Consider the following 27,846-nt stretch of genomic DNA (forward strand, 5'->3'; position numbering starts at 1 on the left):
CGGGGGCGCTGCCGAGCCGCGCCGGGCGGGGCCGAGGTGTGCAGGGCCGTGCACGGCTGTGCCGTGCCGTGCCGAGCCGGGCCCGCCATGGCCATCGCGCACATCGCCACCGAGTACGTCTTCTCCGACTTCTTGCTGAAGGAGCCGCCCGAGACGCGCTACAAGGGGCTGCGGCTGGAGCTGGCGCTGGACAAGATCGTCACCTGCATCGCCGTGGGGCTGCCGCTGCTCCTCATCTCCCTCGCCTTCGCCCAGGAGGTTTCCATCGGTAACCGGCCTCCCCGACGGGCCCCCCGCGGCCGACAAAGGGCTCGGCGGGGCGGCGGGCGGTGCCGAGCCCCGGGGCCGGGGCCGCGGCCGCGGCGGGGGCGGGGGTGGCGGCGCTCCGCGGGGCTCAGCCGGCAGCGGAGGAGCAGGGAGCCGGGCAGAAGGCACCCCTGGGCCGCGGGGGGGGGCGGGGGGAGGCAGCTCCCGTGGCGAGCATCCCTAGCAGCGGGCGGTGCCTCCCCGCAGCCTTACCCAGGTGCGCCGGGCATCCCGGGCGGCGGCCTTTCCCGCTCTTCCCCATGCCCTCCTCCTTGGGGATTCCGCGTTCTGGCATCCTCTCACAGCTGCTGGGCGGCAGCCCCCCGCGGGGGGTCCCGCTGCCCTCGGCAGCTGTCGGGGGGAGCTGCCAAGGGAGGGGGTCCCGGAGCGCTGCGCTGGGCCGCGGGTGGCGCGCTTGGGGCTGGGGCTGCGCCACCGGTGGCGCGCCTGGGGCTGGGGCTGGGGCTGCGCCACCGGCTCCGGGGACGAGGACGGGGGGGCGGGGGGCTTCCCCCGACTCTGCTGCGCTCTGCCGGCTGCTCAGTTCAGCTTCTGCTGTGAAGCTGTGCCTTACGGGAGAAAGGCCGAGGTTCTTTGTTACTTTGCCATCTGTTTTCCCCCCCCCTCCAAGTTCCAGAAGTGCTTGTCTGGCAGCCTCCTAGCCAGAGCTTTTCAGAGTCTGAAATGGGGAGGAGACTGTTAAATCCAAATGACAAGGACTTGTAACTTGGGGGGTCGCTTATAAAAGCTGTTTGCTTGTAAGAATTGCTCTGCGTTTAAATAGCACTATATGAATAAAGATTTTAAAGGTTAATAAGCAGTACTGGCCATTTTGAGACAGGGGTGAATCATAGGTCTTCTGCCCTCTCAGAAATACTTTGATTTACTGCGTGTACCTGTTTGTTGCCGTTCAGCATTGTATACCTGAGGTACATCATCTATAGGTTTGAGTCAAGTGAATGCCGAGAGAGTGGAAGATGGAATGAGACTGTGCATTGGTGGTGGATCTGTTCAAATCCCTCATGAATAGCATTAATCAGATACTGGGCTGCTTAAGAGATAAGATGCCCCAGATGTAAACACTATTTACATCTAGCTACATACCTATTGCAATAGATGCGGTTTCAACCCAAAGTGCTGTGGCCTGCAATAACTGTGGAGAGGAGCTAAGGACAACCAGGCCGGGAATACCAAGGCCAGATCTGAGCCCCGTAGCAGCTCTGGTCAATCAGAGATGGGATGGATACAACAGTTACTTCTGTAGTCTAACCGGCTGCTTTTAGTTTTAGATCTGCTACTGATAGGTGCACATTTCATCTTAAAGCAACGAAAAGGAGGGCTTGCATTTCCATATACTAGCTCGTGTATGGGCCCCTTAATTCTTCTACCTTCTGCTTCTCTAAGACCATTGGATCCAGTTTGAAACAGTGCCTGCATGTCAAGGTCTCTTTCATGAGTTCTACAGAAGTATTTCTTTCCTTTTCCTTCCTTATGTACACCTCCAACATGCAGTTGAATTGCAGAGTTTGGTAAAGTCTGCCTTTCTTTTGGAAGACTTAAGTTCTCATCTTCGCTAATCAAACATTTGGGCCTCAGTACACGCTATATATAACATATTTCAATATTAAACTAATTCAGATTAAAACTGTGACTGCAGTAGATTCATAAAGGAAATATTAAAATGCACGCTATGTCTTGCATGTGCTTTATTTTGCTTATAATCCTGAGAACCTGTTAGCAGAAAGCATGGGGTTTAAAGCTGAGCACCTCTGAAAAATAAATACAAAAGTAAGTATGAGGAATAGGTCACGCCCCCAGCATAAGTGAAACTGCACCACATGGTTTCCATACAGAAAGTGATACTGTATCAGCTGCGCTGCTCTTACAGCTGTTGCTTCTTTCCCGCATGGTCCTTGCGGCTCAGCAGGCTGGCTGCCTACGGGAGATGCTTCCTTTGAGACTTTTTTGGGGAGAGAGAGGCTCTGGGGGACTGGATATGCCTGCTTCTGCAAGCACTAGTGTTCAGCCAGCGATAACGTAGAAAGCAAGGATTGGTTTCAAATGCTTCCTGATGTAATTGTGCTTTGAAAAAGCTCAGGAGTGCTAAACTGAGAGAAAATGGTAGGGTGCATTTTAGGTCTGAAGGAAGGCAACTCAGAATCAGAAGGGATTGTGAAAGTGGTGTGTGAGTGCATGAAAATACCTCTGCCTCTGGGTACAAAAATTAAACATCCTTTCCAAAAATGAATGCTCCGCTCCTATTTCTGTTGGGATAATTGCATTCTTCCCACCTAAAATTCTCTTGGCACATCGAGCTGTCACCTTCCCTTCCCGCTCTGCTTTCCTGTATCGTTGCAGTGCAGTGTCAGGTAACTGCAATTTTCCTCCTACATGTGGTTGCTGTTACTTCTGCAAAATACTTAAAATATTTATGAAGGCTGCAGAGGTTTTCTGAAGCTGCTGGGTAACTTCTCGTTTTGATAGATGTTTCAGGGAACAAATGAGATTCCAGGTGAGTATCGCAGAGGATTTCTTTGCCAGAGGCATGGAAAACCCAGCTGCCACCCAGCTCAGTCAGTGAGCACTACCAAAACTCCTGGAGGCAGTGCCTGCACTGCACTTCAGCATCCTTCAGGGGCAGGAGGAGAACTGTTCTAAGTTTATTCTTGGTTATATTTTAGAAACCCATGATCAAGCTGCAGGTCTGTGATGATTTTAAGCTGGTTCTGGTTGTGCTTAGCTGTGATTGAGCTGTTCTTAACCAGTCCTGGGAGACTTTGCTGCTTGAAATCCTGCACCTCTTTGCAGCTAGACCTTGTTTTATACAATTTTATGTATTTTTATACTGGGATCTTGAAAATGGAAATAACGATATGATTGTGAGGATTATGTTGTGTATGCTTATACTTCTTATGGCCCAATACCATTTCCTTATGTTATTTGGCAGTTCTTAGGGTAAATACACTATAGGTGATCAGGTAGTATGGTAATAAACCCCATAAAAATATAGCTAAATCACCCATTCCTCTTATAAGGGGGGGGGGGGGGGGGGAGGGAAGATAAGGGCACCCTCAGCAATGTATGCGCCACAAATTATGAGGATTTTATCTGTGTCATTTTTTCTGTGACCATGTATTTAATAAGAATAGCTTTGAGCCAGGGTTGAGATTCCATTTTTTAAACTCTATGTGTGTGTATATTATGAGATACGCTTTCTTACTGTAAACAATGTAGCTGAAATAAATATATTTATTACCAAGGCACTGCTTGTAGCAGGATACTGCAGCCCTAAGTGGGTACAGCCAGTTGAGCAGAAAGGAAATCAAAACAAGCTGCTTAATTTTGGCAGAGGCTTGTTTCCGAGTTCTGGGGAAAATATCAGTGGCTGGCTTGGGTTGCAGCCAAAAGAAAAGCAGATGTGAGAGTTGTCCATTTGATATCAACTATTTGTGTCTTTTCCCTTATGAAGGCAATTGGGAATTTCTCGTACATGCTGAAGCCCAGTGGCTGCTTGTCACCAAATGATGTCGTTGGACCTTCTGTATACAGCAGCTTTGGGGCACTGCTGTGCAGCGGGCAGCGTGGGCTGGCTGCGTTCACTGCGGCTTCGCTTCAGTGGTGATGGCTGGGAAGGGAGACAGGGAGGGAGAGAGCTGGGAAGGGGAGAAGAAGGGAATCTCATGGTGGCCACCAGCACTCCTTACTGCATGTTCAGTTTGGGTGTTGGTTGTGCATGGCTCATACGTTGCTGGTATTAATTAATCCTCTTGGCTTAGCATCTCTGTTTGTTTTAGAATATAAGAAAACACTCTGGAAACCTTCCCAGGACACAGAAACCATCATGTGTTGAGTAAAGACACCTAAGAAGCTTGGGTATAATAAGCATGAAGGCCTGGCTAGCGCTACTGGCCTATCAGTTGTGGCAGAATGCTGGGTTGGGAAGTGCCTGGCTATGGACCAACCCACAGCATCTGTATGAATCCATCAAAATGAACATTTGCTGCGCTAACGAAGTCTCATTTCCTACTGATGCTCTCTGATGCATCTTATGCTGGAGGGTGTGCAAACATGGCAAAGCAGCCTTGTGCTGTGCTCTACACACCGCAGGGTTTATGTCCCCATTGACCACTCTGGGCTTTCCCAGTGGTGACAATCCTTGCTTGCCCTGCTCAATTTCCACCTAATTTCTGGAAAGTTTTTTTTCCCCAGTTTGTTTGCTTTAGCTGCCATCCCCGCAGTTGGCTGCCTGTGGGATTTGAGGTGCTTTGGCCAGCAGAAAACACAGGAAGAAGGGTGTTAGCTGGGTGCCACATCCCAACAGCTCCTGTGGATGCCATGGGGGCAGCAGTGCCCACCATCTGCAGCATCCCTTATTGCATGCCCGGCTGAGCCTGTGTCCCTCTGTACATGTTAATCACGTTTCTTAAACAAGTCATGAGAATCTAATGGATAAAAAAGAGAAAACAGCACTATTGTGAGACTATATCACAACAAATATATAGAAAAAAAATAGGCTTAACTCTTGAATTAGGCTCCTTTCCTCTCCCTCTGCCCCCTCTCTGGCCCTCCCTGCTGATGTTCCTCTCCCTTCACATTCACAAGTTGCTGGGGAGGCTTTTGGGAAATAATCTTGTGACTTCCGTTGGAGCTGGGGGCTAATGTTAAGTTGGGTGTAACTAGGCCAAAGACTATTACTATGGCAGCTGCTGGCAGAGAGCCTGAAAAACATCTCCAAGTGCTGCTGAAGCAGGCTGTGTGCTAATAGTTGGCATTTGCACACCTTGCATTTAGTTCTGCAGGATGCTCTGAAACCCAAGGCATTAATGACAGGACTGAGTCAACGAATGTGTGAGTGGCATCAGTCTGGAGCAGCCAGACAGACTGTGAGCTCCAGAGCATCTTTCATTGGAGGTGCAGACCCCCGAGAACAGCAGCATACACTGTGCTGCTTTTTGGCATATGAGGAGCACTCAGTAAAGAGCAGAAGCTACAATCATCAGGAGCAGGCCTGCCTGGGGAGCCAGGACAAACTTGTAAAGGCATTTACTTTAATATAGTCTAAATTGTCTTTGGGTGAACATCTTCAGCTGTTGGGGAGGAGATTTTTTTTTTCTGTTTAACTTCTACAGAGCCAGGTTTACAATTCCTCCAGAAATGATGGTGAGCTGCTTTCGGTGCCAGAATTAATTTTAAAAGCATCATGGCCCTCTGGTGTTGCCTGAGATTTGGGGTGCCACCAATGTTGGCAGTGGAGCCAGATGGTCAGCGCCACTGTTTTGAGATGCTTCTCCTTCAGATGAAGGGAAACTTTTTGAAAGAGAAGCTTTTCTGGTTTTTGTTTTTTTGAAATCTCCCTGATGGGAATTTCATTCACAAGGTTTTTTTCCTATAAATCAAAAAACCTGTTGCTCCAAAGGCAATGCTTGATAAACACCCAGCTCTTTTCCCACTACATGATTTTGAGACTGCTCTGAGGGATAACAGGCAGCTCCATGGAATGAAAGATCCTTGCTGGCTCCTCTGACCCACTCAAACACTGCATCACCTGAGCTTTACGTTCTGCTACTATTTCATTTCCAAAGTAAACCTCAGGGAACAGCTGCTTCTCTCCAGGGCACCCATTTGTGTCTCTCCATACTTCCTTCTTAAACATAGTGTCTATTCTGTTTCACCCAACCTGCCACTTCGGTCTGTGAGAAGCATCTATAAATCTAATAAAATTATTCCTGCTGGCGCACTCTTAATGTATGCGTGTACACCCACACATACAGTTGCTTCTTCTTTGGCCTGCATTGGGACATCTTTTTTCATATTTTAAAATCTTTTTTGATGTTAGGGTGAAGGATGTGTGTTGGATGGTGCCTGGCAGTCTGTACATTGCATACTTGTGCCTTGATTTTCTTGTTTGTGGGTTTTTCCTTAGTGGCTGCTAAAGTGCATAATTCTTTCTAGATAAATCAGGTGTTTGGGTATTGTGGCTAGTCCATTTTGCCATGTGGAAAATTATAGTAGTAATGAATGGCTAGGTTTTCATCCAAGCTTATGTAAATCTTTTTCCAGTGATTGCAGTGTATTAGAAACCAAATAATTGCTTACTGAAGGTTTAATCCTGTCAACCACAACCACCTACCTGATCCTGGTTTAGGAAAAATAGTTCAGCATATGATTAACATTGATTCTTGGAAGTACGCTCTATTAGTTGTAGTTTCTTAATTAGATGTTTAAGTCAGAAGAGGGTTGATGAGCCACTCGGGAGGAAACCAGTCCAGCTTGCTGGCTTTGCACTCTGGTGAGGGATGCAGCCAGAGGGTGCTCAGCCCTTTGCTCGTCCTGCCTTGCACCCCAGAAAAGCAGTTGGATACTGAACAATGGAGGCTCCTTCAGATCTGAGATTTTCCTTAGGATTCTGAGAGCTTCTTTTTGTAGGTAAGTTTCTTTTTTTGGGAAGCATCTGCAGGGCCAGTAAGGTGGGAATCACAGAAGTGCTTTGCATCTTGCTCATTTAGCATCAACAGCAAAATTTCCACCTCCATTTGGACAAAAGGAGCTGGAGTAAGCCCACTGCTAGCATCTCAACTCTGAGAAGTTGCAGCTGGGTTTGGAACATCTTCTTTCAGGCACCTGATGAGACATCCTTCCCAAATGAGCTTGCAAGACTTAGGCAAAATGGATGAAAAGGTATTACCAGGGCACAGGACCTCCACCTGTAGGCTGCCCCGTGCTGGTTTTTACAGTGCTTTGTAGGAGCTGAAGAGGAGCCAGTTGCAAAAAGAGAAGGGTTTTCCTGGTACAGACACGGAGGAAATCGCTGGGGGCTTGTTGGCAGAGCACACATGAAGACATGCTGCAGCTGGGTGGGGTGACAGCTCAGCCTTGCTGCTCGCTGGCTGCAGTGATTCAGGCTTGTACTCTGCGCTCAGCACTTGCATGCCTGCAAGTAATTCCTGCTGCCAGCGAGCTGCTCCATCTGATAATCTCAGCATACTTGTAAAAGCCAGGTTTTATCATGCACGGCTGCACACCTGTTGCTGCCTTAAGTTTCTGCAGCTCTTTTGGGTGGTCTCTTCTTAGGGCAACCACAGTAAGTGGCATTTTTATATCCTCATTTGTTTGCAAAAGTGTAAGTGAAACCCCCATCGCTCCCTTTCAAAGTTGATTTTAGTACCAGGGAATGATTACAAAGTAAGTGCGTTGCCAAGTGTAATGATAACTCAGGCAAAGACTGTTGTGGCAACTGCTTAACAAATGCAGTCATTTATTATTCCTCATCCTTCTTGCTGTGTGTTTTATCTCCCTGTTGTTGTTATGGGCTTGGCTGCTGCTTTTCTTCTTTCCCTTCTTATGAAAGCGAAGGATGGGGGATGGCTTCCTGTCACCAACCCAGGAGGCTGTTCCTTTGACAGCAGACGACTATCGGCCTTTCATAAACCAGCCCAGTGCATGCTTGTGTGCAAAGTGCATCTGTGGAAGGTGTTTGGCCCTTTGGGTGATTTCTCCTCTAATAAAAACCACAGGTCTTCCCTTCCTCCAGAACAACCCACCATAAAGTTAATTATCTGTATAGATTTATTGCTATTACTCCTTTGGAGAGGAGAAGGAAGGAAAAAATGATGGAAAATTGTGACCATTTTCAGAGGCATTTAATAGTCTGTGTTCTGTGTAGATGATCCACAAAAACATCCTGTTTAAGTCTTAACATTACTGCTGTCAGCGCAAAGTTGTAATTTGCAGTAACAAGTGTTTAGAATCAAGACTGCAGGAAGTTAATTAAAAACCAGTGCAATAACCAGGGTGTCCCCAGCTTCTGCTTGATGTCAAGGTTTACCTGCTCAGCAACTTGCTCCCAAGTCAAGTTGCTAAAGGTTTCCTTCATCCCTGCTGAAACCATGGGGACTAGAAGAGTGAGGGTCACTGCTCTGCTGCAGCCCTGGCATCACTGTAGGTGTTCTGGTATGAAGTTGTGCACGTAACTCTTTGGAGAAGGAGATTGGCTGCATTTTTCATCACTAATTTTGGAGAAGGAGGCTGGCTGCCTTTTTCCTCACCGATTTAAACACTCCATCACTTTCAGTGTTTTCCCACCCATTGACAAGAATGAACACATGGAATGTGTCTCTTGTTGCAGGCAGACGTGAATAAGACAAAGCATCTTTCTGAACATTGCAATTGCACACCCTTTGAAAGGGTCTCTTGTTTGCTGCTTCACGCCAGGCACAGTCAGCAGCAGGAGGTTCGTTAAGTGATGAGAGCAGAGCATAAATGGTCCCTATCCAGTGGAGAATAGATGCTCCAATTGCCTGCTTTTTTCTTTTCCTTTTTTTTTCTTTTCCTTTTTTTTTCTTTTTCCCCTGCAGCGTATTATTTCTTGAGCTTCTACAGCTAATGGAAATCGCAAAGCAGAAACTCCCCAAGCTTTGGGACAGTGCAAGGGTTTGTCTGGTGCCAACTTTGCTAAACCACATGAGCTCTGATCTGATAAACAGTAACTTGTTTTCCATGAAGGGAGGCTTGTGACACGTCAAACCATGTCCTTACGATACTACAGCCATAGAAATAATTGTGATTCATAAGGAAAGGCTTTTATTCATAATGCTTCTTGACTACACTACGTTGTAAAAAGGCTGTGCAAGTTACAAGGCGAAAGTGGTTGGCTGCTGTTACAAAAGAAGTTCTTATTCTCTAAAGGCTAAACTAGCAAAAAGGCACAATGAATGATACAATCTTATATGAAGTATATATTCCCATAAAGCACACAGCAATGCCATTAGCACTTACTGATGAATATATTAAGAAAATAAAGCTAGCAATATTTCCCCCTGTTTGTCTTTTGATACTGGTGGTATGTTGGAGGAAGCACTGGGAGTTGCTTTTGGAAGAGGGCTGTTCATGGAAGAGCCATCTCCACTTTGTGTAATCATTTGGTGAAACAGCCATCCTCTCTCAACATTTATGAAAGTGCTGAAAATATGTGGATTTTTTTGCTTTCACTATCAAAGCTTCAGAAGCAAAATCAGAACGCCTCATCCTGTTTTACTAGCTTTATCCAAGGAACCGCTGATACTCCATTTCCAATAACCACTCTTCCTTGTTGAGATACGCTGTGGGAAGACTTAGTTGGTGACTGTATCTGGTCAGAGCAGAATTTGACCCTAAGGGTGAGGCTGGCTAGATAGCTGCTCTTCTGTCAGTTAGTGCCCTGATCTTAATTTGAAGCGCCCAAGCAGCTGGAGAGGTACTGGGAATGTGTGGGGATGATGGTGGTACACCTGTTCTTGGGCACAGCGTGTCACTGCACTGGTGAGGAGGGACCTTGTGCCCTTTGGAGGTGTCTGGGGGCCACTATTGCTCTGCCAGAAGTTGCAAGTGGAAATCCCTGTTTTCACATGTATAACTTAAACCCTTCAAAAGTCATGTGCAGTCTCAGAGGCAGAAGAAGTGGCAGCACCCTGAACCAAACTTGCCCTTGCATCACTGCAAGGACTGCCGGGCAGCAGGAATGGTGTTTGAGGTCTTGCTTCAGTAAGCGTGTAAGCTGTAGGCTGTGTGTTTGGGAAATGCAGCGGCATGATGGTAGGTGATGGTAGCCATTTCCTCGGGAAAGCAGCCTTTCCTGGTCACACGTCATATCTGCTGGTTCCCCTCTGGCCAACCTGTGTTGAACGCAAGTGAGGTAGTTCTTGGAGGGCACGTTTCCCCCTAAAACTTGAGAAAATCAGCCTGAAAGGCAGGTGCTTCTAATATGCTGTCTCAACCCTTAGGAGACATCTGAGAGTCCCTGTGGGAGTTTAACCCTTTGAGTGCAGTGGGAACTCAGTGACTTTCCTCCCTACAGGGCCGCTGTGTTTCATTCCATCACTTAACCTAATAGCTTTGGATACCACGAAATCTTGAGTGTGAGCTTTTCTTCCTAAACTTGATCTATTATTATTTTTTTTAATCTTCTGAGGATGTGATGACTTTAGCTTTGTTTTCCCAGGTGCTCAGATAAGCTGTTTTGCACCCAGCTCCTTCACCTGGCGACAAGCTGCTTACGTGGACTCCTACTGCTGGGCAGCTGTGCAACAGAGGCAACCATCCCAGAACAACTTAGAAAACATTCCCCTGTGGCTGCATAAAGTATGTACAGATCTCCTTCTCCTGGAAAAGTTGTCCCCACTTGGAAACCTGTCTTTGCCTCACTTTCCTTGCTTCTCTTCTGTGCTGTAGTCCTTGGCTTTGACTTGACTTTATTTTTAGAATGTTTTCTTTCCCTTACTTCCAAAGAAGGTAGTACTAGAAAAGGTATTTTCTGTTTTTAACTAAAGGGTCACCAGTTATCTGACACAAGAGTAATGTTAATGTTGCTGTGTGGCCCCAGAGCCGAGTGCTTTACCTGGCTTTAGCCAGAAACTATTTAAAAACCAGGATACAGGATACAACAACTGCCCTAATGCTTGTGTCAAAAGCTTGGGAAAACAGAGTAGTAAAAACATTTTGTATTTTTATTCTGTTACACTTGGCCAATTGTGCATGGAGAGGAACTCAGGGAAGATAGGCATTTTGGGAGAGATTAAATACATCCCTTGTACCAACAAGTTTAACCTCTGTCTTCAGTGTGCTCTTCTGTGCTTCCTCAGGGCTGTTCCCTTGCAAACCACGCTTTCACTGCTCCAGGTAAAGCAGTGTCATACTGAATGCACAGTAAGAGACTTATTTTAGGGGTAAAAACTGCAGTAGATACTAAGATACTTGAGCTGGCTTAAAGCAGTTAACCAGGTTTTGCAAGGAGTTACAAACTGAGTAAATGCCGTACCAATGCCTGGAGCTGACTGAGCTCACGAGGCAGCATCGCCCTGCTCGGGCAGTACTGATGCCAAAGTAAGAAATGCTGTGAGGACTCTGCAGATTTGGGGTGCTGTGTGCTGCCCTCCCCAGCCCCTTTATTACTTGCCCCAGCAAATAACCTCCCTTGCACCTGGGAGCGGAGAACCTGGTGTTAGAGGGAGCTCAGGTCAGGGACCTGCAGCACCCGTATTTCTGGGTTTTGCTGGTGTATCCTGTACCTCAGCTTTTATTATCCAGTCAGCTGGTGGTATCTCCTCTGAAAGACTATTCAGGGCTGTCTCTGATTTGTTTGCTGACTCAAATCCCTAGCTGTAAGGGTTTACTACTGCCTTCTCCAGCTAGCTCCACTCATAATCTTGACCTGACAGTCTTGCGTTTCATGAATATTAAAGCCAGACTTGTTGGTTTCTAGCAAAAACTCTTCCTTGCTCACTTGCTGTTCCACTTCAGCCAGGCCTTCTACAGAGGCCAGCTGAAGCTGCTGGGACGTCTTGCAATGCAGGCACCTTGCATGGGTGGAAACTCCACCTGCAAGCCTGGATACGTTGTTGCCCCTTTCTCTTGAAGGAATGAGTTCTTGTTACCCTATTTCTTTATGTTGAATTTTATGCCTTAGTCACCTGCTGATCGCTGCAAGTCTCCTATTTTCCAGCTGTTAACTAATAGCTTAAGTAGTCATACATTTATGATGCAACCCATGTTAACTTGCTGAATAGTGCTGTCTCAGGAATTGGTGCAGGGCCCTTCTTCCCACAGTTCCTCCATGATAAATTAAGGGTATGTGACATTTCCTTGTAAATAACCCTGCAGACTGGGTGCAAGCAGTACACCTGAAAAGCTGAATCGGATGCGGTAACAGAGGCTGGGTGCCTTAACCTCCTCAATCCATGCTTAGCCACCTACCCTTCTGAGCTGGGCACTGGGAGCAGGAGAAGCTGTTTGGAGGCCAGTGTTAATATCCTTCTACCATTTGTTCATCAACTTCCACACTTTACAAGTTTCCAGGGGAGGAGGAGCGTTACAGCTATTAACACTGACCTTTGGTTTCTGCTGTGGTGTCTGAAATGTTTGGCTGTTGTTTGCATCCAGGGCCAGCAGCTGCTGGCTGCACTGCTGGCTGGCTTGTCGTGGGGGCTGGTCACTTCAGCAGGAAAACAGGGTTTGGGTTGTCCCCCCTGACCTTGTGCTGTGAGGTACGTACAGGTGCATTGCTCTGCAGATTTTGGTTAGATAACCATTTTTAAAACGGGCAGAGTGGAACCTTTGTGGGAGCACAGTGATGTTAATGAGAAAAGAGGGCCTTCCTAAGCCCAGGTGGGAAGAGCCTTGGCTCCACAGTGCAAGGGCAGGGATGCACACAGAGGGGTAGCAGGGATCATTAGGCCTAGTTTTTCTTAAGACAACACTTAAAACTTTTTTTCTGCTTTCTGGGCAGCAGTGCTTTTATTTGCAAAGCATCTCAGTTTCTTTCTAATACCCTGGCTCACTTAGCATCTCACTGTATTGGCATGCTGTAAGACTGTAAAAAATGCTGAAGGAGGCATTATATTACAGTTTGGGAGGGATGAGGTTGTAGGGCCCAGTTCCTGATTGAAACAGGTGGATTTCCTTATGGCACACTCTTTGTGCTCTGTCAGAAGTGCTGTCAAAGGTTTGCATCCTAGGACAGTGCTCGGTGTGGTGTACAGAGGCAGCAGGACAGTGTAGCTCTTTGGTGAAGAAGCCAACCTGCAGCAGCTTGCCCTGCTTTTGTTCTAGGCATCTAGTTGCTCTGAAGGATTATCAAAACCAGGTTGCATTACAGAAAAGCTGAGTGCAAGTTTGAGTTGGAGTTTTTAGTTTTTCATTCAGTAAAATATACGTTTCAATTTTGGGCAGTCACCACAGCTTGGGCACCTTTACCTGCTGTAGTTTCTGCTCCAGGAGATCTCTCCCAACACTTGGATTTATCAGTTTGGAAACTTGTTTTGGAGTGGAGGAGCATAGTGCAACTTTCTGGGCTCCCTGACTCTAGAGTTCCGTGCATTTCTAGAGGGTGCCCAGGACCTCTTTGCTTGGAGAACAGGAGTTCTGAAATTTCCAGTGATCCTGGAATAGCTCTTCACACTGGATAACCCTTAGCCAAAAGCAAAATGAGTTCTGTACTCACAATTCAAGAAACAAACTGTCTGCAGATAGATAAATGGAAAGAAGAGACTATGGTATGTCCTGCATATATTCTTAGATTAACGCTAAGATTTCCTCTCTTCATCAGTGAAAAAGCTGACAAAATTATTCTACGGTTGAGTCCTCTGACAAGACTCATCTTCGGGTTTGTCCTTGATGAAACTTAGTCTGGTTGGGCTTCACTCTTCTGTTGTCTCTTTTCTTCTGGGGTTTTCCATTCAGGTTTAATTTCCTCAAAAGATTTCTTGAGGGAATATGTCTGAAGTGTCAGAATGGAGATACCGGTTTCTAAAGATGAGTGGTAAAGAGAGACAGACAGTGGTGATCTGGGGTGGAAGAGTCATGTATTTGCTCCCTCTATTTGCTTTCTGGCTCTGAAGACGAGTGTTCCACCTGACAACTTATTTTGATAAAACTTAGCTTGATCCTAAACTGGAATAGAAACAAGCTTTTGGCCAGTGTGAGAGGGCATTCCTTGCAGACTAGTGGAGAAGGCAATTACACTGTGAAGCTTTTTTAATCTGTAGTGCACAGAAAAATGTATACGGACACATGCAGGAGAACAGTGAGTATCACCTTTACTGGCTGTTGATACCCACCAGACATGATAGCAAGCAAGTTGAGGGGCAGTTGGACATTGAGTGATGACATCTCTATAGCCCTGAAATCTAGATTGCTGGCATGGAGGTGCCTATGATCAAGAAGCTTCTGGGGATTTTAAAAATTATTTTCTAGTCTATTATTAATTGGGAAGAATCAAGGAGGAAGACAAAGGTAAGCAAAGCAGAGGTAAAGGGAGTAGATGGTTCCTCAGAGGAAGGGGGTTCATACCACTGTGAAACACAGGCAAACAGTTCATCTGACTGACAGCAGAAAGAAGAGGTTTTCACACGTGGCACAGCCAGGAGAGTTCAGTTGTCTGGCTCAGGTCTTTGTAAAAGTGCAGGACAAGTGCCGTGGGACCCGCTCAAAGCATTGCATACAAAGAGCGGGTCTGAAGTCTTTGTATGCACAGAGTGAAGCTTATCTCATTGAAAATACTCCCTTTTTGTAGCAGAAGTAAGATTTACTGTGGACCTGTGGGTTGTTCTTTGAATTGCTTGTCTGTAAATACACAAAATAATCCCAAGGTTCTTTATTATTTTGTTAATATGATTACAGTCGTGATTGTAACCTGGTTCTCTTTATCCCCTGTTTGTATAACTTCTTAGCTGACTGAGGACTCCCCTCGTGTTTCACCTATAAAGCCCCGCCCAGAGGGATTAAGCGCTTTCAGAGCAAGGAAACCTGGATGCAGATGGATTTGTAAACCATTGTTTGAGAGCATAGTGTTAGAGCTACTTCAGTCACCTTCATCTTAACAACTGAAACCAGAGAAATACAGTTTTTAAGCTGTATCGAAACAGGAATTAAGTCACAGGTCAGGTAAAAAAGGTCATGTATGGTTTGAGATTCACTTGCAGGTCTGCAGGCAGGATAGTTTCTCAACCAGAATGATGAGTCGTTTGTAGCTCAAGTTTCAGCCCTGAACACCAATGGAACATCTCCCATCTACTCAAGCAGGGATAGCGTCATATCCAGAGGGAGCTTAATACCTTTGTTTCTGGAAACATGCCATCGCTGTCATTAGCCTGTCTGGGGGCTGGTGCCTTTGCTTAGGCTCTTCCTGGTGGTAAATAGAAATTTGGAACTGAAGAAGCAGGTGCCTTACCATGATCTTACATTTTAATGAGAAAAATTTTCATCTCAAGTGAGTGAAGACACTTCAGTGCTTCTTCTTTGTTGAGTACTTATGCCAATGAATTTTCTTGAGGCTGTAATCCAGACCTGTGCAGTTTAACAGCTTTGTGCTATTGTAGTTAAAGTTACTTTTTGATCACTATTGGGTATAGTAGAAGTCAGAATGCTTTAGTAATGCTTTAGTAATGTTTGACCGGGGGGGAAAAAGGAGAGAAGATGCAGTAGAATTAGAAAACTGTTGCTTTCTAAGTGCCACTAAAGTGGTTCTCATCTTCTGCCAGATATCTATCCAGACCTTGGCAAGTTTTCTGTAGATGACGTCCTTAAAAATGCCTTTTGGGTCACACCACGCTTGGTGGCTGTATTTTCTTCGGATGATAAAAGCGTATTTGAACTGATGAAGAAGTTTTTTAAATGCCCTTTTAAATTATTTGCTGTGTGTTTACTGTATCTTAGCACAGTTGAAGCTGGAGATGTTATATCATAGAATGGTGTGGGTGGGAAAGGACTTAAAGATCATCTAGTTCCAACCCCCCTGCCATGGGCAGAGACAACTTCCACTAACCAGGTTGCTAAAAACTCCATTCAACTTGGTGTTGAACACTTCCAGGGCATCCACAACACCTCTGGGCAACCTGTGCCTACCTCATCATACTCACAGTACAGAATTTCTTCCTAATATCTAATCTAAATCTACCCTCTTGCTTAAAACATTACTCCCCATCCTATCACTACATGCCCTTGTAAGGAGTCCCTCTCCAGCTTTCCTGTAGGCCCCCTTTAGGTACTGGCAGGCTGCTATAAGGTGTTTCCAGCATCTTCTTTTCTCCAGGTTGAATAACCCCAGCTCCCTCAGCCTGGCTTCATAGGAGAGGTGCTCCAGCCCTCTGATCATCTTCGTGGGCTCCTCCTGTGGACTTGCTCCAAGAGGTCCATGTCCTTCTTACACTGGGGCTTCCAGAGCTGAACGCAGCGCTGCAAATGGGGTCTCGCAAGAGCGGAGTAGAGGGGGAGAATCACCTCTCTCAATCTCCTGGCCATGCTTCTTTTGATGCAGCTCAGGATGCAGTTGGCTTTCTGGGCTGCAAGCACACATTGTCGGGTCACGCTGAGCTTCTTGCCTATCAGCCCCACCGAATTTGTCTCGTCAAGGCTGCTCTCAACCCATTCTCCACCCAACCTGTATTTGTGCTTGGGGTTGCCCCAGCCCACATGCAAGACCTTGCACTTGGCATTGTTGTACTTCATGAGGTTCACATGAGCTGACCTCTCCAGCCTGTCAAGGTCCCAGTAGTCTGTAGAGTAGACTATATAAAGTCTGTTGAATAGTCTATAAATATCTGCATTGAATAAAATAGTCTATATAATAGACTATTTTGTGTTTTAGTCTGGTTTTTCCTTTCATCTTCAGGAGAGTGTGATGCTAATGCATCTTTAAAAGATAGTTTGGGGGATTCCAGTGTCCTATGTGCAAACCAGATTACTCAAACACTTTGTCTTTACCCATGCATGAAAGATCATGCGTTGCCTGTTGCAGGGCTTGGTGGAGTGTTGTGCCACAGGCTACCAAAAGCCAGTGTCAGATCTGGTGCTCTTTTTGTCTTTGACTGCCCTGTGGGATGTGTTACTCTCAGAGTATGGCCATGAGAGAGAGAGAGAGACTAGTTTTGCAGTTCCAATTTGGGTTACTTGTTGCGGAGTAGTGATGCTGAGCACACACGTCTTTAGCCTGGAGGGAGGAATCTTTCTCTGCACAGATTCCTACTCAGGCATGGCCACATCAGTGCCACATCAGTACCAGTTAACATGGGCTTTGGCGGTCTCTGGTGCTGAACTGTCAGATGCATCCTGCTCAGGTGTGATGTACTCTCAGCTTTCAGGAGGAGTAAGGGTACATAGCCTGTAATGTATACAGAGCTCACAGGTCTGTCAAGGGAAATGAACTGCAGCAGTACAGAACAAGGGACAGTTGTCTTCTTGGCTTCCTAGTGCTCTGCTTCCTCGGGAGCTTGCTGTCCCACCCAGCATGCCATCAGACTAAGGGACAAGCAGGGCAGGTGAACCTGATTCCATCATCTTTAGCTTTCAGGAACTCACCGATAATTAGCAGAAAACTTAAAGGGGACTCTAGTTTGAGTCCCTGGTGCATGCACTACTTGTTTTGTCTGTCTCATGCTGAGTATTAATTGCACAGTACCTATAGCTAGTACCTTCCAGCAACTTGGATTAGCCTAGCTGAAGCTCTGCTACTCTGTTTTTGAGTGCCAAACTCGATGGACTTTTGCCTGTCCTTTCCTCCTTGCAGCTGGGTGGAAATGAAGACTCAGGGCATCCAGGTTGAAGCACAATGTTGTAGCCCTCCACACATTTTCACTAACAAGGTTCAGAAAGGAGCATTTTGAACCATAAGGTATTCTGTCCATTCCAATGTAACCGCTTTCAGAGGACTTTTCTTCAGTTATGCAGTCCCATACCATCTGACATCCAGCATTGTGAACTTGTTGTTGAAAAGGAACTTGATAACTAGACAGCAAAGGAAAACCTGAGTTTTACTTTTAGGCCAGTATCTTTCTTTGGTGTATCTTTGACCGTACAGTTCTTGAGGTTGGTGACACTTCCCATTTAACATAAATGCTACAAACTATCCACGACTGAAGTAGCATTTCCTCTTTGTGTGTTCGGTGCCTTAGAAGTAAATACATAAACCATAAAAGAAAAGCGTATGGCACGTGAACATCTGCTTACGAATGCCATGGAGTCCTCTTCTTAGAATGGGAAGTCATTATGTGTGACTGTTAAATGTGGTCAGATGAGCCGGGTAATCCGAGTCTGTTGCTCTGAAACCTAGGATTTGTGCCAGATGACTTTGCATTTTCACTTCTGCTTGTTGGTTCAAGGCCTTAAATTTAATGGTTCAAAACAATTAGCTATTATGTAAGCCTACTGTTAACAAATAGAACAAGCATATCTTTCATTTTTAAAAAAGCCAGAATCCGAGAAGGATGGAGTCGTTCATTAAGTGCTGTGGAAGGGCTGACAAATACAGGCTTTTGTCTCCAAACAAAAAGAGCTGGACTGATGGTCACGCTGCTGCTCTGGTTCCGAGATCATTCAGAAAAGAGCTGCATAGTGTTTTGTCATGCTGCCATAAGCTACAGCTTTGCGAGTGATGAGAGCCTGGTGTGGGGAAGCCCAGTAAACACATGACAGATGTGCCTTTGTCCCAGTGGTGTGATGCTTCTAGGTGAAGTGGCAGTGGTGAAGGAGTTGGGAGAGGAGGAGGTACAAGGGAAGATGGCAGAAGCTGTTTTTTGTAAGACAGGAGTCTGTAATGAGGCAGAGGAGGTGGTGGGGATTGGAGCAGGTCTGGGGCAGAGCAACAGGGCTGATACCAATGTACTACACAAGTGCAGAACGTGCCCACAGAGTCTTTTTCTAGGTATAAAGGAAGAGGTGGGGACTGGGACAGTGAAGGTTTGGGGCTGTGACTTCAGTGTGTCAACTAATCTTGCCTCTTGCCACATGTCTTGTAGGCCTCGGGGTAAAGAGATCTCAAGGATTAATCAAATACTGCTGGTGGCTTTTCCAGTTTGAACATCAGAAAGGGAATTCATAAATCATCTGATGCCTGTAAAATTTCCCGTGTGCAAGTAGTAAAGCCAAGTGGTATAAACCAATGTAAGAAGCTTTGGACACTCCTTACTAAATCAGACATTTCTTTGTTGTTTCTTTCGCCACCTGGCACCAATGGAAGGGTGCTAAGAGGTATGTGACACAGGAGTAAGTGAAGTCAAACAAGCTTTGCAGCAATCTTGTACAAGCTGGCATTTGCCAAGGCCTATGGAAAAGGTGTTGCAGTAGCTTAGAGGAGCTTAGATAAGGTTAAGCTGTGTTCGTAGATGGATCATTTCTGTTTCTACATAATACAGAATCCAGAGGCCTGAAAGAGCCTGGACATGAAACCATAAAGCTTTGGCTAGACCAAAGGCATCCAGGACTTAGACCTGTGACACCTGGTGGCATCGTCCACAGCGATAAATATGAAGGGCAGATTCTTGAGCTGTTGCCTTTGAGTTGGTGAGATGTCTACAAAAGCATGCCGGACATGGCAGAACTTTACAAATGAATCAGAAAGGACAAACCTGGAAAAAAGCAGGTGACCTGAGGTTATCTGCTTTGTAAAAAGAGGGGAGGGAGGCAGTAGTGAGGGCGGAGCTCTGCGCAGTTATAGGGGCTGCTGGGGATAGGAGAGGGGTCCTGCCACGGGTGCAGAAAGTATTGCTGAGAGGCGACCGCCAGTAAGGACATGATTGAAGAGCAGCACCCACACCCAAGGGCTGTCTTGGCTGCTGGCATAGGTCAGAGCTCTGGACAGACGAAATTCCTGATGGTGACTGTAGGCAATCCATTCAGTGAGTGTGGTTTAGCGGTGCAGAAAATAGTATGGATTCCGTGTGAGTACTGGGCAGATTAGCAGTCTATAGCAATTCCAGGATGTCAGAAGGAATCCCCTAGGTCCCTCCATCCTGTGAGGGCAAGCCCCTGCGGCGGAGAGGGGACAGACCACAGCTATGATAAGCAGTAAAGGGTTGATGCTTGTTCCATGCTTCTGAGGAAGAGCTACCTCCAGTGGGATGTACAGTATGATTACAGTCAACTCTGCTTTGCTAACTTCACTAGGGTTTTGAAACAATCTTGGCACTGGGTTAGCCCATCCCTGCAGGGTTTCCATTTCAGTTTTAAGGGTAAGCCTCTCCTGAAGTTTTCCTTCTCAAGACTGAAGTAGCAATTTGGGCCAAGTTCAGTTACGTAGCTATTGAGCAGAAAGAGTGACATTATGAATTCATAAGAAGGGTGCAAGGAAAATCTGACCTTTGGTACAGTATCCTCAGTTTTCTGTGGCTATTTAGTGCTTTTCGTGGCTTTGTCTTCCTGTTTGTTACAAATCTCCAGCCTTACTGCTGTGTAGAGAACGTGCGCATCCAGAATGATGGTTTGTATTATGGTCTCCAGTTGCTGATGCAGTTATTTTAAGAAGTCATTTTTTATTTATGTGCTAATATATTGTATGCATTCATAGTATTAATAAAAACATAGGCTTTTGCTTTAATGGTAGGTGATATTAGAAGTAGCTTTTCCAGGTAAAATACTCAATAACATCAATTTTTTTCTTTTGTGCGGACAAAACTTTACTCTCTCTTGATTAATGCAGACATAAGTTGACATATTAGTATTAGTTCCAAATTCTAATCTTGTTAAATCTACAAATCTAAGTCGAGCTGTTCCACTTGCGCTGATTAATAACTTCAGTTCAAGTTTCCTCTCAAATTCTCTGTTGGCTTTTTCAATGAATGTGCATGTGTGCGTGGCTGTAACACTTAAGATGCCTTAAATCTGTTTCAGATTTGTTCACCACAGCTAATTTAAAACTCCTTAGGGATTGGTTTGATTTAAGTGTGATTACTAGCAAAAGTGGAATGTAATGAATTAAAGATTATCCAAATCTGCAGTACATGTTGTTAACTGCTTGCCTAACTAGGTCTTACATCATGTCTCTGTAAAGGTAATATTATCTCTGAATGTACACCTTGAATATAATGTCACAGTAGGTAGAAAATACCATCTTTCCAGCAGCTGGAGGGAATTAGAAATTAAATCTCATGGCGAAGAAGCTCTACTTGTTGGTGACTAGGAGGACAGAAAGACTTCAAGCTGTTGTACTTTATAACTGCTTCAGCCCTTTCCCTAAGCAATAGGGACTGTGTAGGGGCTGACTTCTTAGCGCTGCTTTAGCATCAGACCAATCTGATGCCTTGTGTTGGTTTCCATTTAGGAGTTATCTAAAAATATTTAAATACCCTTAATTTTTACAGCCACACTTACATCTTTCACAGTTACCGTATGTCATGCACTCTGAACAGATTTTGTGTGTTTGCAGACAGATGCAGCACTATAAAGGGTCTATTCATTAACCTCCTGACAGCTAATGGAGAGCAGGAGAGATTTTGCTGGTGGTTGGAGCATTTTAGTTGCTATTAACAGTAGTGACACATCTGGGAGGGAGAGTTATGTGACACTATCCTCTTCTTCCAGCCTCTCTGATAGCTGCTTTGGTTGCCTTTGCAATTTGTTGTTTCCCAGGTTAATGCTGCCTCTCTCGATTTCAATTCCAACAGTGCAGTTCTGAATATGCAATGAAAATATTATCAGGATCATGGTAACTTTATTCTGCCGCTCCCCACCCCCACCCCTTTTTTTTTTTTTTTATTTTTAGCAAAGCTCTAAGCAGCAGCAAGGTCACTGGAGCCGTCTGAAAAGATATTTTGCTTCCCTGCATATCCCGATAACCACAGAAGTGGGTTTTACTAAAAGCATTTAAATAAAATTATAAGGAATTTAATAGACTTTTAGGGGTGATGGCTGACTTATTTTATATAAAGGTGGAGCCTAATCAGATTTTTTTTTTCTCCCTTCAGTTCTTTCCATACATCCTTCTGCTCGTTGCTATCCTGCTGTATCTACCATGTTTGTTCTGGCGCTTCACCGCAGCACCTCACCTTTCTTCAGACCTGAAATTTATTATGGAAGAACTTGACAAAGCCTATAACAGAGCAATCAAAGCTGCTAATAGCATTCGCGGTGGGGACCCCAGGGACCCTACCGACTTGGTTCCAGCTGTTAATGAGAACTTGACACAGAGGTAAGATGTTTGGGCTTGGCTTTCTTTGGTCTTTTCCTTAAGTTCTTAAGAGATGTGAAACCTGCACTGTCTTAGAAATTCATTGCAAAGGTTTGAATGGTGACCTGGTCTTTTTAAATTTGGTTGAAAATAAAGAAGATACCTGAAATCATTATTGTGGGCACTTGGAGCTGGAACTTATAACTTTCTTTTTTCAAAGAAAACTCATGATGAGCTCTTCAGATCACTAAGTACCTAAGCTGTCATGATTTCTTCGGTTGTAGTAGGTGTGAATTAGTTTTACCCACCACAGCATAAGAAAATGGGGATGGCTGCAGTCCTCAGTTCTCAATGTTCTTGACAGTCACTTGCACGCTGTGAGCAAAGTCTGTTACTTGTCATCTCCTGTCGTTTCAGATCTAGGTATGCAAAGCTTCTGTTTAAAGAAAAAAAACCAACAAAACAATAAAAAAACCTCCTCAAACACCAAACCCCAAAAAAGCAAAACTCCCCTCTCTGATCAGATTGGTGCATGGTTCTAACCAGATCCAGTTTCTGCTTCATCCTAGGTCAGGGAACCTGTTTCTCTTTGCATGTGAGGCAGTGATTGCAAGCAATGCAATGGGGACTTAGGTCAGTTCTTTAAAATGTGGAGTTAGGGCTTGACAAGTAAGAAGCTTCCAGTGTGCTATTGTTGAACAAGTGCTTGGGAAGTCTGCTTTTCCTCATGGATTTGCTTACTATACCTGCTTCATATTGGAAAAGAACAAAATTATTTTTTCACTGTGAGAGCTATACTTTTTTTCCATTTTCCAGAGTTTCAGGTCTTTTGTCTCTTCAGTGGCTTTTCTGTATTAGTGTCAATATTCTTCCTTTATCTGCTGTTCTGTTGTTTTTCTGTTGACTTCAATAAAACTACCCTTGATTTACCCTAATAAGAGGGATTCCAATCTCATGTCTATTTTAGAGTACTGATTTCTTTGAAATTTGGGGTAGGTGAATGCTGCAGCATCTGATCTATGTGATTTGTTGGGTTTTTTTCTCTCTCTTTCAGTTTGTGGGAAATATCTGAAAGCCACTTTAAATACCCAATTGTGGAGCAGTACCTGAAGACAAAGAAGAATTCCAAATGCTTAATAATTAAATACGTTATCTGCCGTGTACTCACGCTAGTAATTATTTTCATTGCATGCCTCTACCTGAGCTACTACATTAGCCTCTCCTCTTTGAGTGATGAGTTTCTCTGCACTATCAAAACCGGGATCTTAAAAAATGACACAACTGTTCCAGAAGTGGTTCAATGCAAGCTTATTGCTGTTGGTGTCTTCAAGGTACTCAGCTATATTAACCTGATAGTCTATCTACTAGTGATGCCACTGGTAGTGTATGCAATGTTTGTTCCATGGAGGTGGAATCTGAGTATTCTCAAAGTGTATGAAATCCTGCCAACTTTCGATGTTCTGAAACTGAAGTCAAAGTGTTTTGATGACTTAAGCCTTTACCTCCTCTTTCTTGAGGAAAATGTGAGTGAACTTAAATCATTTAAATGCCTCAAAGTGCTGGAGAACATTGCAGTTTCTGAAAAGTTTGATGTCATGCAACTTTTGGTAAACCTTGGTACTATTAAGACAGATACCATAGATGGGAAGCCAGGAACAGCTGTGTTGGAGAAGCCTGAAGAAACAACTGCAGAAGAGCTGGAAAGAAATGCAACAGAGCTACAAGGTAAGGTGACCTGCTCTTTCTTTAAAAGAAAAATCAAAGAAAAAAAACCACCGCAAAAAACGCTACACCCAAACCTGCCTGTATAGAGAAATGAATAAGAAATCCATTAAACCAGAAATCCATTCATACAAAAGAAAGCAGGTTTCATCTAGATGTGTATTCCATCCATGTGTATACCAAAACATTTTCATATATTCTACAAGCAAACAGACCTGCTTGGACCTTGCTCTGTTGTCTGCAGTATAACTGCTATAACTTCATGTATGTGCCAGAAGATTGTGGTGCTGCAAGTCAGCGGCACAGGCTAGACGCTGAAGTGCCTGTTAAGTTGATGGTCCTTGCTGACCTCTCTGCTAGAGCAGCAAGAGGCTTCAGCTGTCTGAACGTGAACTCCTCAAACCCACCTGCATGGTAGAAGAGCACTAGACTGGTCTACAGTAGGTTGTGCTTGAAGAAGCTCCAGTGAGAAAGCTGGTGGTTTCAGGACATTTGATTTTCAGAGATTAGCTCAAAAGAATAGTAACTGCTGCTTTTGCTTTAAGCTTTTCATTCAGGCTTTGGCAGTAGTCTTAGATGAATGTAGAAATAAGTCTGATGGTCAGAAATGCTGCTGTTGGAGGAACAGAAAATGGCAAAAGAAGGGAAGTAGGGCTGCAGCCAGCAAACATGCTCCTGTTCCTTCTTACATGGAAAGGAAGATTGACTGTAAAGTGATTTTTGCCAGAATGGTCTGAGTCGATCAGGATTGGTACAGCTGTTCTCTGAATATTCCCACCAGTTCCTAGACATCTCTGCTCAGACAGCTCTGAGCAATCGCTGTTACATGAGAGATATATATAATCTTAGATCCTGTGCTAAAAAATGTGGCATATCTTAAATGTGATTCCAATTCCCTCTTCAAGTGCAGAATTAGAGAAGATAGGCCAAGTATCCAGGGAGGGGCATAAAGGGATGGAAGAGCTTTCTTCCTATTCGATGTGAGCGTGGCCACTGTTGTAGCCATCCCCACAGAAGCAGCAGGACGCAAGTGGCTGCATCCCCTGAATGAAGTAGACCAGATTCTGTGGGCTATCACTTCACAAAGTCCTTCACTCATGGAAGTGAAGATGCTGCAAAACGTTAAGCAGCTGACCTGGGTAGGGGAGCACAATGCTGAGGGCAAGTTAAACAACTGTTTCAAAGGCAGGAAAAAACACTTACTTTCTCTTCAGAAGGCCATGCCCTGTGCTTAATAAAAAAGAAGCAGCAGCACGCAGAGGGTAACTGTTCCTCTGTGCTTCGGTCAGGTAGTCCTGGTAGGCTGAGGTTTGGATGAGAAGCCAATTTATGTAAAAGGGGAACTCAGAACAAACAAGTAGAATTATTTTCAAATTTGAAGAAGCAGTTCTGGCAGCCAGCTCTAGTACAGCAGTTTGGAGTAATACTGACAGAAAATAACTTTCCTTTTAAATGTGTCTGGTTTTGAAATGACAGGTGGGTGGGTTTTGATAGGAGAATTTAAAAGCCTAAGTTGGAGGTCTCTGCTCCAGAAGCTGAGAAAGCTAATAGAAAATCTGACTCATTTTCATCTGAAAGCAGAACTTATGAGACTGTTTTCTTCTCACAAAACCACTTCAAAGACTTGTCATCCTCCGGAGCAGGACAAACTCATGCTTGAAGCTCTCGTTAAAATGCGTTGCAGAAAGAAGCTGCATTTTGTGCCCAGCTCCGGCTGGTGCAGCCCACTCCTTCTGCCGGGGTGCCGCTGCAGACCTCACCACCCACCAGCAAAGCTTCGCCTGCTTGTGGCTCATTGCCTTGTCTTCCGTCACTTGTGGCATCAGTATGTTTTAATTAGTGACGGTGTTAACAGACCAGTGGTAGGTGCTGATTCTGGACCACAAGGGCAGGAGAGGCTGCGGGGCATCCTGCCGCTGGGTGCCACATCCAGGCTGCGCGGGGACAGCTGGAGGCTGCTCGGCAGCTCCAGCCCAGTGCAGGACAGCCAGCCTGGCAGCACTGGCTTGGTGGCAGTTCCTCTTCAGACCAGAACGTGTCAAGTGGTTTGATGGCCCTTTCACTTCTAAAGGTTTACTTTCTCTTTAGTTTTGACAGACCATGATGCAGGTGGCAGCGTGAGTCTGAGAGAAGATAAAAAACTTCGCCAGAGACTTACAGATTCTTCATGCTGATGCGTCCCCACCGCAGCAGGCAGGAGCTTCGTACTGCAGGAGTGCTTCTCCTCCACCTTTGCTGCGCTCAACACAAGGTGCTGCTCTGAATGCAACTGTCTTAATTCCTCAGAGGCCAAACCGGTTTACAGACTACTTGTGTATAATAATCAGCAATCATGTACCTGAAAAAGCGTGTGGTAGACTTTCATTATTTATTAAAACAAAAACACACACAAGGAACAACAAGAACAAAAGATTTCTACCATGAGTATAAAGTGACATACATTGAATGCAATTGAAGCTGCCAGCAGCAAAGAGCTAGTGCTCTGCGGTACAGGGATGGGAAACACAACCCTGTAGGTAACAAGAAGAGATGGCCACGTTGCATTCTGAAGTGTTGCTCTGCTGAGAGTGGTCCTCTCAGTTCTGGGGTTTAAGTGAGGCCCTGGAAAAGGTGGGGGTTTTTTGGTTTTTTGGGGTTTTTTGTTTGGTTGGTTGGTTTTTTATGAGTCTGGTTAATCTGTACCAGGTGGTGGCTGGCCACTGATATTGACTGTGTCTTCACAGGAAAAACAGAGATTGCTCTGTTCAGCCTGAGATGTCTTGGTTAGCCATCTCAGCATTGATGTCTGAGATTAATTACTTGGCACTGATAGAAACGAAACTACAAACAGGCTTACTGTAAGGGGGTACTATAAATGTTAGGGATTTAGATTTTTCTATGCATTCATAAATTAATAATGTCTTAACAGGGTTTTTTTTCTACAAAATGTAATGATACGTAAGTTAAATGTTAGTTTAATTTCTGTTTCTCAGTTATTTTGGTTTAGTGACTAACAAACCCACCTTGGAGTTTGGATTGAAAATCAGTGAATTTTGTAATGGTTTGTACAAGTTGTTTTGTAATGTTTGTATGTGGAATTTGTTTCAATGTGTTTGTAGTATCAATCACAATATTAGTTGTGCTGTTTTCCAAATTCCACTTGAGAAGACAGTCTTATTTGTATTACAGTAGCACCTGAGTGCCTCAGCAGAGCTAAGCACCAGATAGCCGAAGTAAGGTAGATGTAAATACAAGGAAGGTTTGTTCTACACACACACACTGTGACTTAATTTTAATTCAAGGTAAGATGCTGAACAGACAAAAGAAGGGGGAGCATTTTTAAATTGGAAAACTGTCCTGGTTTGTTATTCGACTGTTTTGGCAAAGTAGCATTCAGCTTTGATGTGATTCCCCCTACCCAGGACCTCTACCTTCAATGAACATTAAAATGTCCTTTGTCTTGAATTTTAGATACAAGGTGAGGTGGGGGGGGGTGGGGGGGTTAGCACCACAATAGCAGCGTGTCTCTTTCACAAATGTTACATGCTCACTTGTTTTTCTGTACTGTCCATGTAATTGAAATGTTTTGCCTGTCACCTCTTCCAAGTTGTCTTTATAGACAAAGTAGGACCTCTTTTATAGCTAGGTAGGACTTCCATTTTCTGGCTCATGGAAAAACAGAACAACATGCTGTTGTGTTCTCAACTGTTAGCCTTCTCCATGTGGCTGAGGATGAGGGGGAAAAGAAGTAATTGGTGTTACCATCTCTGCACAGAACTGTTTATGTGCTGCATTCAGAGAGGTAGTGCGCTTACTTGAATTTGGCAGCTGTTGTTAAACAAGTGGCTCCCAAAGTGCTGCCATGCTATACCTTGGGCTAGTATTACAAGAACTCTTCAGTTATTACATGGCTTTCAGCTAAGAAAAACCTTATTTCAAAGAAAGTTTTAAAAGCCATAGTATTATGCTACCTCAGCGTAGGACAGTAGCACAGCTGCAGTCCTAATGGCTGTTGCATTACCAGTCAGAAACAGCTTGTGTTGGATACTGGTGGTCCAGTGCTGCCGTATTTCTCCCAGCAAACCTACAGCCCCTCTGACCTTTCCTACATTGCTCTGTCTGTGCTGATGCGTTGCTGATGGTTCTTTATACGTGGTTAATGCAGATGCACTTTGTGCATTGTGTGTTTTGAACAAGGAGCTATAGTGCAATACTAAGGTTTTGTGATGTGGATGTGTTTGAGCTGTTTGATTTAAGTAGAGTTCTGTCTTGAAAACTTGAAGCTCCTGAAAGCAACATATTCGTGTTTCCTGTTGGCTATGAACCTAACTTTTTACTAATTCCCCTTTCGTATTTAAAAATATGACTTGCTGCAGTGAATCTCTCATTGTCATCTAATGTGCTCAATAAAATATGTATCAATTCTTCTT

General features: G+C 44.8%; 1 protein-coding gene across 1 annotated transcript; it reads left to right on the top strand.

The window, feature by feature from the left end:
• On the top strand, window positions 1–27,846 carry PANX1 (pannexin 1). Its single transcript, XM_056329428.1, has 5 exons — window positions 1–268; window positions 10,283–10,422; window positions 21,513–21,736; window positions 22,770–23,440; window positions 25,526–27,846. The coding sequence occupies exons 1-5, from the start codon at window positions 88–90 to the stop codon at window positions 25,609–25,611; spliced, it is 1,302 nt and encodes a 433-aa protein (XP_056185403.1). The 5' UTR covers window positions 1–87; the 3' UTR covers window positions 25,612–27,846.

The sequence above is a fragment of the Falco biarmicus genome, chromosome 2 (assembly GCF_023638135.1).
Source record: "Falco biarmicus isolate bFalBia1 chromosome 2, bFalBia1.pri, whole genome shotgun sequence".
NCBI lineage: Eukaryota > Metazoa > Chordata > Aves > Falconiformes > Falconidae > Falco > Falco biarmicus.